This window comes from Quercus suber, unplaced genomic scaffold (genome assembly GCF_002906115.3).
Source record: "Quercus suber isolate HL8 unplaced genomic scaffold, Cork oak 2.0 scaffold_445, whole genome shotgun sequence".
Taxonomy (NCBI): domain Eukaryota; kingdom Viridiplantae; phylum Streptophyta; class Magnoliopsida; order Fagales; family Fagaceae; genus Quercus; species Quercus suber.
The window spans coordinates 370,101-381,964 of record NW_027069896.1 but is presented as its reverse complement, the minus strand read 5'-3'; the positions used below and the strand labels follow the sequence as shown (position 1 = coordinate 381,964).

The window sequence follows — 11,864 nt, the reverse complement described above, 5'->3', positions numbered from 1 at the left end:
AGGGGGGGGGGGGTGTTTAATAACCAATGTTCATGCCATGAGGAAACCAATTATGAAGGGCTTTTTTTTATTTGCTAGGATTATGTTCCAACAGTGTTCGACAATTTCAGTGCCAATGTGGTAGTGGATGGTAGTATAGTGAACCTTGGTCTATGGGATACTGCAGGTAATTTCATGTCCAATAAAGTTTTAGGGTTAAGATTTTATGTCCTGAATATGCTACACTACTTAAAATTCCACGACACTCAAGTATACTTTTAGATTTACAAATGTTTATGAGGTGTCACTTTGTACACCTTTTAGATATTTAATGTTAATTATGAAATTGATAACTCATTGAGTGTGTTGACGTTATATTTGGCATAGATTGCATTGAGCTCTCTCCTCTGTCTCTCGTCCTTCTATTACAGGAAAATATGTTATGTTAAATAAATTGAAGAAAAAAAAAAAAAAAGATGCAGAAGCAATGAAAAAGAAAAAGAGAAAACACACAAGATTTCCACGATTCAGCCCGATGTTTTAGTTTAGGGTGTATATAGAGACTAACACAACTAGGGTTAGGTGTAGATGTGCTTTACACTACAATTGGGTCTTTTGGGCCAGTATAAAAAATATTATAAACTCAAATATAAATGTTTCACAAGTTATACATATAAAAAAAAAAAAAAAAAAAATCTACAATCATGTTAGGATTCCATATATTTACGAAGTTAATGGGCTCTAAGCTAGTATAGTCGTTTGTGCATTACAGGACAGGAAGATTACAATAGGCTAAGGCCTCTAAGTTATAGAGGAGCTGATGTGTTTTTGTTGGCCTTCTCTCTCATCAGCAAGGCCAGTTATGAGAACATCTCCAAAAAGGTTTTTTTTTTTTTTTTTTCCTGTAATTTTTCCTTTCTTAAGTTATCTTCCACAGCTTATTGAAAGAATTTGAAATGACAATTGGATTCATGTCTAACAGTGGATCCCTGAGCTAAAACATTATGCTCCCAACGTGCCAATTGTGCTTGTGGGAACCAAACTTGGTAAGACAATTTAATATCATGCAAAAGCATTACAAGCATAAGTTATTAATATCAAATTGACAAATTTTTAAAGATGTTGAATGCAATTAAAAATAATAAAAAAACTCAGATTACATTGACCACTCACGCTGGCTTAAGTTACAGAGTAGATTGATAATTTAAACTGTTGGAACCATAACAGTTTATTACAGTTTTCAAAAGCATGAATTTTTTTTGTTACCCAGTATATATGTACTACCATTCCTCTACTAAAAAAATAAAATTTTAAATGTTAGAAGATCATCTCGAAAAAATTTCCCAATATGGTGTTCCCGCTGGCTTAGGAATTTTTTATGACATTCAATTTATTCTTCACTTTGGTTATGCTTAATAATTGTAACCCCCATTGAAATCTGGAAAAGTTTGTCATCTTACCGTCGTATAACCATGTTCATTAAATTTTTCGTTGTAATTTTATTTGACTCTATAAATCGGTACTTATTGGACAACTTTCAAGTGCAGATTTGCGAGAAGACAAACACTTTTTGGCTGATCATCCTGGAGCAGCACCAATAACCACTGCTCAGGCATGTCATCAATGAATTTAAAAAAAGAAAAAAGAAAAAAGAAAAAAGCAAGCCATATTAGCAAAGATATACTATAAATGCTACATATATATTTATACAAATATAGTCAAATAAATATACGTGGAGATTTTAACGTGAGGTTGATTCGCAGGGTGAGGAATTGAGGAAAATGATTGGTGCAGTCCTTTACATAGAGTGCAGTTCTAAAACACAGCAGGTAATAAAAATACTTTTCCACGATAAAATTTCCTAGCAATCAATATGATCTTTTTTCTTCAAGCAATTACCATATTGTGTAAAACCATCGCTCTTGATGTTTTGAATATAAGAAGTGCACCTTGTAATTTTGGTTTTGTTATTTAAAAGAATTGTACTGCAAATTATTATTATTATTATTATTTATTAAAAGAAAAGCAAAAACATCGGACCAAATATGTTTAAAAAATTACCAACTTGTATCTAGCTTAAATAAATCAGATCAGCTATAGTATGTATCCAATAAAATATAACACCTAATAAATTCCAAGTTTCCTTGTTTTAATACAACATTAAAACTCCTAAATCTATAAGTGTTTTATTCTAAATTATTCTCTCTTGGTTTTGGTTGTTCAGAATGTGAAGACTGTTTTTGATGCGGCAATAAAGGTTGCTTTGAGGCCACCAAAACCGAAGAGGAAGAAGCCACGCCAGCAAAAAACGTGCGCTTTCCTCTAATACCCAATCAGCCTTAATTTCAAATCTTCTTTGCGAAAATTGTCGCTCGATTATGAGTTCATTTTTGTTACTCTATAATTGTAATCTTTTTTTTTTCTTCATATATATATATATATATATATATATGTATAAGCTCCGTTTGGAACTATGGAAAATCTGTAGGGGAGGACATTGGGGCATCTCTAAATGGTTATGTACATGAGAGTCTTACACTTTTACTGTATGACGCAGTATTAAATTGATTCTTTTTTGTGATGGCAAATCAAGAAGAGCCACTTGACCAAATAAGACTGCAACTCGGCACAAGTCACTCTACAGTGGAACTTGGCAAATCAATGCAATATATTTAAATCTATGTCCATCTGTTCTATATATCTAGATATTGTTTAACTTCTACAATCAAATTACTCTTGAATTCTTGATTAAACAGCTTGATATATTTCCTGGAACTCATGTATACATCTATGTCCAATAGCCCTATGTCACAATATAAATCTTGGTTATATTTACAATTTCTAAAAATAAATTTTGATTCATATTTATTTCTAGAACCGTAATATTATAGACCAATTCAACGAGGTTAAAAAGCACTGCAGAGTGAAAAAGAGTGATAGGTCCAAAACTATGTTGGCGCCCAAGACCCTTTAAAGCCCAAGCCTGAAACAGACTTGGAGAATCTTTTAGACCCATGGACTGCTAGGTCCAAAACTATGTTCATGCCCCAATTATAGTCCTACTTCACTTTATCATCCAACGCGGGTTATGATCGACGACCCTCCTCGACCAAGGTGTTCAAATGAAGGTGGGTGATCACTGAATCATGGAAGCAGAGCACACCCATGCTCCAACCAAAGAGCTCTCAGTCTGCAACAACAAAACTTGACATTGAGCATCAGCATTGGATGTTTTAAAAAATTCCCATTTTAACACCTTAAAAATTACTTTATCTATTTTAGCATAATATTTAATAATTAATATTACACCCTATATTTTATCTCTTACTTTAACACATTACCCATTAAAATAAACTAAATTAATACCCACCTTCTATTAAGAGTATCAGCATGAGCTGCTGTTGCAAAAACAATTTTATTTCATACACCAAAACTTACTTTTACTACTTGAATATAGTATTTGACAATACATTCTACATCACATGTTCTAATTTCATGTTTTATTCATTTCTTTATTAATTTCTCTTTTCTTTTCTTTTTTATTACTCTTCCTTTCCTACAGTCTCTCTATCTGAAACACACCACTATCCACCACCACCACCACCACCAAAACCAATCACAATCACCACCATCTGAAACTCACAACCACCATAGGAAAAAGAAAATCAGTCGACCCACTAATATTTAAACAAATAGAAAACTTCACATGGTTCCATGTATAATAGATTCTGTAAGACGGAGAGGTAACGTGCAGAGGCGTGATAGGCAAGGTGAAGTGTGGAGGCACAATGGGCGGTGGCAGCAAGAGGTTGAAGGTTCGTGAGAGAGAGGAGAAGAAGAAGAAGAAGAAGTAGCAAAAAAAAAAAAAAAAAAAAAACCTAGCCTGAACCTATGATGCATTGACACGGACATGGACATGAACATGACATGGACACGAACATAGCGATACGGCAACTTTTGAAAAACAAGGACATGGCACGGCGTGGACATGGCAATTAAATAATTAATTAAATTTTATATTTAGTCATATTTTTTAATATTTTTAGACATAAAATACGTTTATGTCAAGAAACAAATATATATATATATATATATATAAGTTATAAGGTATAACTTATATGGCAGTTACAACATTATATATGGCACAAAATGGCAGTAACAACATTATATTATATCCACTCTCACACAGTGACAGTGAAAGTGGGATTAAAAAAAAAAAAACACGTTATAATAAGTGAGTATTTAAGTAACCCATTCACCTAAACCAAATGGCCAAATATTTGAAAAAAAGAAAAAAGAAAAAAGAAAAAAAAAAGAAAGAAGAAGAAGAAGCTTAAAAGAGGTCGAACTTTACCTATTGTTCACGTCGAAAGAGAGAGAGAGAGATCGAAAGGGACAGGGCATGACGTCAACATTTATGAAGCTCGCCGATCGGCCGATCTAGCTCTAGTGAGGGACAAAGGGTAGCAACAGCGGGCAAAGGTCAGAGGGAAGGTGGGTGGGTTGAGAAGTGAGAACTTGAGATGTGGGTTTCGGTCTAATGACTTCTCAGACTTGTTGTTTTAGGGTATATCACAAAATCAACGGTATTGGTAAGTCCATTTGTCAAAATCTGTGATTTTTTTTTTCACTGTTGGTGTGTTGGATATGTTGGAGCTGCGTCGGAGAGGCAAAAAAAAAAAAAAAAATGAAAAAAAAAAAAGACATTACTCGGACACTGGAGTCTGGCGAATCGTACCGATTCTGGTGTCCGACACGTGTCAAACACCGACACGATGCCAAAAATGGCGTGTTGGTGCAACCTAGGCCTAAACTAGCCAGTTCTTACATCTTATTTGACACCTGCTTGAAATAAATTGGAAGTCATTAAGTAAATCTAATCTGATCTGATCTAGCATTAATTAAGGAAACAATTCCATTATGAATCATTCACTTCTTTAATGCTTCATTTAAATTTGTTTTAATGAAACGATGTCATTGTAGTGTCTTATTTCTCATCAGTCTCTTCAACTTACAAAACGACATTGTTGGGACCTTTTCTACTCTCTTGTTTACACTCTCTCTCAAACTAGTCGTAGCTAATGTTGATAATGAAACAGCAACCTTGCTCTGTTGAATTGACTTGGATCAGGGACGAAACTAGGATTTGAACCTAGGGGGGGGGGGCCGAAAGCATGAACCAAAAAAATTTCAAGTGACATGGTTTATTAAAAAAAAAAAAAAATCATGGTAGACAAAACAATTGCACTTTATTACCATAAATATTTAAGTCAAGAAGGAAATAATATGAACCAAAAAAGTTCAAAGTTACAATATGATATTCAAACCTTTTCGGAGAAGAATAAAAAAAGAAGAGGACTTCGGATCTCCAAATTTTGGATAATTAGAATTAATATGTTGATTTTATCACATTGACCAACTCACCAATATAATAAACTCATACTTTTGGATGCAACTAAAAATTACACTAATGAAGTTTTCAAAACTTTGTTTGAGGATTTTAAAAAATTGGGATATTAATAGTAAGAGTTGGTAATGCTACATCATCAATATTGGCTTCTAAAAGAATTTTGCATTTTATCTTTTGAAAAAAATTTAAATATTGTAATTGACTTTCCTATAATTTATAAATCAATTAAAAAGTTATATAAATTATTGTCACCCTCATAAGGGAATTTTTTTTTTCTATGAGATTTTTTTGGTTATGAGTTATTGAATTATGATATTGATGATTTGTGGATTTTTTGTTGTGTTGTATTTGGACTATGGAGGGGCTATGGGTTAAAAGAAAGGGTTAAGTGATTAGTTTCTTTTGGGCTATTTGGACCAATCCAAAAATTTGAGAGGAGCCAATTGTAAACTCTAAAATATGGGTGTGGGGGGTAAAAACCCAGGGCTACTCAATGGGCCTGGGGCACCATGTTGAGGCGTATTATATTTCCGAGGAGTAATAGTTGGCTGGAACAGCCCATCTGAAGGCAGGAAGCCCAGAAGTAGAGGGTGAGTATCGTCCGAAGATGCCATTATTGGTCCAAAGATGTCTTACTCCTCGGTCACAAATAACCTTGATCAATCAAACGTGTGGAAGGTCCAAATGATCTTCCTAGCAATCCCAATGCTAATGATAAGTTCTGGGTAGGTCTGGAGATGATCAGAACTAAAAAATATCTAAAGGAAAAGCTGCTACCATCACATTTAATGCACTGCAACAGCTTTTCTGGCCGCATTTATGTGGAGAAGACCCCTGAACAGTGCAACCTCAGCTACCGCCACTCACAAAGAACTAAAGTAGACACATGACGTGACATGTACTTGAGTAGATACGCAGATGAAGAACAGGTGGACGGTGGAGATGATGGAAAGGGGTGCTATATAAAGAAGAAGGGTCCCTGATAATGGGGGACGAGAAAAAAGGAAGAAAAGCTTTACTGTAGTTCTGAATGTTGTAATTACTGTTCACTTAATAAAACATCTCTTTGGACATTCATTCAGGGAGTTGTTCAAGCATTATTTCATGTTATCATCACTGCAAGTAACTTAGCCAACCATTGTTTAATTCATAACCAGCCCAGCTCTTTCGCCCACTATCTACAAATTCATTGTCTTGGGTTCATTGGGCCTTTAACCCATATCTTTTGGGCTTGAACTACAAAAACAGACCCTACAATGGGCAATGGCAATGGCTAAAAATTTGAGGGGGCCAGTTATAAACTCTAAAATAAAATAGCTAAAAAAGTTTCTCAAAAAAAAAAAAAAAAAAGCTAATTTGTAGAAAAAATCCCCCCCCCCCCCCCCCCCTAATGGGTCCGTCTCCGTCCCTGACTTGGATTGAACTGTAGTTTGATAAATGTTCAAAAGTCTCATTTAGTCTATTACTGGAAGCCCCAAGGCTTTAGTGAAAATGTCTAATATCTAATTTGTACTTGAGATGAGGAAGGTCTTTATCACAGATTGTTGAATATTTTCTCGAATTAGATGATAGTTTATCTCGATATGCTAAGTGTGTTCGTGATAGACTAGGTTTGCTACAATATGGAGAGCAACTTGATTATCACATTAAAGTAAGGCATGCTTGCTATGGTTTACATTCAAATTGCATGATTATCTGGTCAAGATTAGAGTTTACCCCTTGTTTTGCATCTTCCACCAATTGCATAATTTTACCCCCTTTTGTGGGGGACTGAAATCTAAAAGCTTGAGCTAATCTAAATTGTTATTAATATTTTTGATACCATGCACAAAAAAAAAATGTTTATGTTAGCTAAAAACATATTCTTCACCATAACATTGACAAGATGAGAGTGTTAGAATGTGCACAATAACCCTATCACCCAAAATAAATAAATAATCATTTACCGAATAATAGAATTGCCATGACCTCCAACAAAATTTTTAAAAAAATTTATTTTTTAATTTCAAAAATTTAGTCTCCCACGTAATTTATTTAACATAATAATGACTTCTTTTCCAAAAAAAGAAAAAAAAGAAAAAACCATAATAATGACTTTCTTATGCACAAATTCCATCCTTTCTTGTCATCCATAAGGTGAAACTTCATCAAAAGTAGTTAAGATTGCAATATGGAGGAGTGGGTCGAGTCTACCCTACCCAAGTAATTGGGCTATAGCTTGAAACTGCAATCAGTAATTTAGCTTCTGCGCCCAATATCATTCTTATTATTAAAAAGCCCAAATTGAAATAGGTTGGTTGGTCTAGCATATGTATATATAGAATATTTTTAGAGAAATGCTATGTCCACATATTTTTCACAACAAATTCTATATGACAGGTTGTTACAGGTTATTATTGGTGGAATAGAAAAGTAATTTCAGTAGTACGTTCAAATTAGAACCAATAACAACTAACCACCTATGATTTGTTGTGAAAATATTGTGAACATAACACCTCTTATAGTAATATAGTACTCTTATCTATGTTATCTTAGGCTCTATTTGGTAGGAAGATTTTTTTTTTTTTTTTTTTCAAAACAACATGAAATCAATTTTCCAAAAATTGAAATTGAAACTAGTTTTCAAATAATAATTTTTATATTGTATGTGTTTGGCTCCCACTTTAAAAAACAGTTTTTAAAATACTGAAAAAAAAAAAAAAAGAAAGAAAGAAAGAAGAAGATTTTTAGGCAATGGCCTAAGGCCTCCTAAAGTAGAATATATCATATATCTTTGTTTTATAGTATTGCACAAAAATAAGAATAAAAAAGTAAGGTCTCTCACTTAGGGGAAAAAAATGTTCTATCAGCTGATAGAATGTCTTGTGATTTAGGCCAAAAAATTTAATAAATAATACTTTTTATTATTGAAAGCTCTCGGATTTGTGATAAAAACGCAAGAGCTTGTTTAGACTCTCGATTTTAAAATTATGGCTTAATTGCTTTTACTCTAACTAATCTAAGTGCGGAACAAGAGTAAGTGAAGCACAATTACTGGAACTACTCTAGTGCATAAACATGAATAATAAATAATAAATGTAAAGCACAAGAGTAAGGGGAGAGAGATGCAAACACAAAATAATACCAAGACGTGTTATCGAAGAGAAAATTAAAGAACTCGACGAAAAAGCTCTCCACGACCCTCCATGTTGAAATCGATCCACTAGTGAATAAGTTGGAGTACACGAATAACAAAAGACCCTCCAAGCGTAGTTTACCTAATGTATTTGAGCCCTCTAAGCTCCTGCTACCAATAGAATTCTCGGAGTCTAGACTTCTCGGAGTCTTGCCTTCACTAGCTATTCGAATCTCGCAATACGCCCGATTGCATTTGCCAAGCCTCACTGGCTTCTTTTGGCAAATCTCCAAAACTTCTCAAACTCCAAAACACTCTCTACACTCTGACTAGATGTGAGTTATATTTGAGTACAAATCTCCTCTCAAGGTATGACAATGGGAGAGAGAAGGAGAAGAGGTACAATGATTTCTCACTAAGGATGAGTTGCTCTCTCTTTCTAAAAGATGGGTATGTTGTGTTGTAGAAACCTATTTAGGGTTTTCCTTCTGAGTAATAGTCTTCTTTACTTTTGTGGATAATAAGGGTATATATAGTATGAGTGAAGGGTAAGAAAGTTACTTAAAATCCTCCAAGTAGAGAGTTTCGCAAGTATCTCACGAGATGGCCTGTCTCGCGAAGTACTCGCAAAGTATAGCCTAGAACTTAACTCTTCAGCTTCCACATGTGCTTCTCACGTGCCATTTTTGTAGGAACCTTTCTTGCGAACTTCTTGCGAGCTAGTCGCGAAACTGCACTGATCTTCATTTCATGCTTGATTCTTCACCAACTTAATACTAAACCCAATACAATAAAATCTCACAAAATATAAGGAAATAAATAATTGCAATTACAACACTTTTTGTCATGGAATAAAACCAACATAAAATATAGTTGTAAATCACAACTTTACAATTTTATTTTTGGAAGTTTAAGAATGTAAAAATTTTTAATTTTCCAAAAATTTTACTATTTTCTTCTCTCTCTATAAAAATTAAATTTAGAATTAATAATTTTCGAGAAAAATTCATTACCAAAATAGTAAAACTCATTGTTCAAAAACTGAAGTCCAACATTGCCAAAAGAGGTAGTGGCCATCTAAAATATGATATTTATTTTGATATAGATTATTTCAATATTTTTAGAATTAAAAGTTTCAAAATACATTTATAAATATAGGAAAATAGTCTAAATAATTTCTCAAATTATATAAAAATGTTGAATTTGTTTTCCTAATTCATGCATTGCTTATAAAATATTAAGTAATTATTCATTTTACATTTGCATCTAACCTTAAAATGTGTTGAGTCAACCCTAGACTAGGCCATATTTTTGCGGATCATGAATTTGAGTGAGGTTTGAAAAAGAATATATTTTCTGAATTGAGATATTCAATAGAAATGAAATCAATTAGAATTTACAAGTTTTGAAAACTTTTTATTTTGTATTTAAAATACTTTACACGTATGAAAATTTCTCATAGAATTGTGATCATATTTTGCATGAGAAGCATTTAACATGCCAATAACGTGGTTAATATTTCATGATTTTGGTATTATCACAGTGATATTAGTACAAAGAAACCAATTTAATTGAGGCCAAATTTGTTAAAAAAAAAATATATATATATATATATATCAAATTGATGGCTTGGCAAAGAATATTCAACAAGTACCACCTTTGGAATATTGGAAAAAACTAATAATTTTTCATAAAATGCCTCACTTTAAATTTACGCCTTAATCCACATATGGAACCATTGAGACTTCATCAACATCATTATCATCATCATCTTCATCATTATCATTGTCATCAACCCTTTTTAGATCAACATTTTGTTCTGAAAACTTATTTGATCCAAAAATGAGAAAACCTTGCATAGATTTGTCCATGCTTTCAGTAAAGATAAAAAATCTTCTGCAGCTTCATTTCTCACCAGATCAACACAAGAAAGAACACTGAGTACTAACTCGATTTTAGGGTGATTCAACTTCAAACTTTTACATGCATGAGGATTTATGTCATCAGTCCACCTCTTTATAGTCAAATACAAACTTATAGTGTTAATGGGTGATGCCTATCTTTGACTCTTCAGTGGCAACAATAGCATCACTAATTGAGTGGTTTGATTAGTCTTACTCAAAATTGATGATCTATCATTTGATCTATCATTCTCTGCTTTATAGAGCTCTGAGTTATCTAAGTGAGCAATCTAAATAAGTTAGTAAAAATCAGATTTTATTAAGAATAATAATCATTGTAGTATTGTTCTTTAAACTAATAATAAGTTAAAAATAGCCCATAATAGTAATAAATTAGGCCAAAATGGGCAAATGCCATTTTCGTGCAAAAAAAGTGGCGTTTTGCCCTATTTCCCAAACTAATTAGGGAAATGCCCATCTTTTGTAACTTGATTTTCTAAAAATCAAGTTAAAAAAAAAAAAAAAAAAAAAAATCTGGAGCCCTCTAGTGGTGTTTTAAGGAGCTTATAGTGACGTTTTAACGACCTCTAGTGGCGTTTTGAAATTTGAGCTCCATGAACTCGAGTTATAGGCTTTTTATTTATTTATTATTTTTTTTACCTATAACTCGAGTTCATAGAGCTCGAGTTCCAAAATGCCACTATAGGTCCTTAAAATGTCATTATAGGCTCCTAAAAAATGGCATTATAGGGCTTAACTCGATTTTGAGAAAATCGAGTTTCAAAATAGGGACATTTCCCTAATTAGTTCGAGAAATGGGGCAAAATGCTGGATTGTTTGCGTGAAAAGCGCATTTGCCCGTTTTGGTCTAATAAATCACCAATAACCATGGTTGTCAAAATCGTGATCCGGATTGTAAAATCGTACGATTTTCTGATCCCACCTCACCAAAAAGTTTAAAATCGTAGCAGGATCGCAAAAATGGTAAGATCTTATGTAGGATCGTGTAGGATCGCATAGGATCATAGGAACATATGGGATCCTACCATTTGGCATGATTTTTTTTTTTTTTTTTTAAGTGGGATTCATTTGGGTAAGATAATCTACCTAAACCCACAAGCCCAACAGGTTATTAGAAGCCCAATAATGAATTGAAGTTCCAAATTTACCCCTATGTCAACCTAAAATCTCAAAAAAACCTATAGTACTTAAGTTTAACGTTTTCAAAAACAAAACCTAAAATATTTAGATGATGAAATAGGATATGTCAATGACAATGATTAGATTAGAAGAACCTTAGAATGAGAATTCTCTTTTGGATTTCATATTTGTAATTAGCTAGTTTACCTTAGATTGAGAAATCTCTTTTGGATTACATATTTTAAATTTGTAGTTAGCTGGTTTTTATATGCTAACTAGCCTAACTTATTTTGGATTTGGAACTTAGAATTTGGAAAAC

The 11,864-nt window shown here is 32.9% G+C and overlaps 1 protein-coding gene across 1 annotated transcript in view; it reads left to right on the top strand.

The window, feature by feature from the left end:
* The window catches only part of LOC112020116 (rac-like GTP-binding protein RAC1), a 4,391-nt gene extending 1,731 nt beyond the window's left edge, over positions 1–2,660 (top strand). Inside the window, exons 2-7 of the mRNA XM_024052675.2 lie at positions 79–166; positions 752–861; positions 962–1,025; positions 1,527–1,591; positions 1,743–1,808; positions 2,204–2,660. Coding sequence (XP_023908443.1) covers positions 79–166; positions 752–861; positions 962–1,025; positions 1,527–1,591; positions 1,743–1,808; positions 2,204–2,305 — 495 coding nt within the window. The 3' untranslated portion in view covers positions 2,306–2,660. The remainder of the gene's footprint in view (positions 1–78; positions 167–751; positions 862–961; positions 1,026–1,526; positions 1,592–1,742; positions 1,809–2,203) is intronic.
* The last annotated feature ends 9,204 nt before the right edge of the window (positions 2,661–11,864 follow it).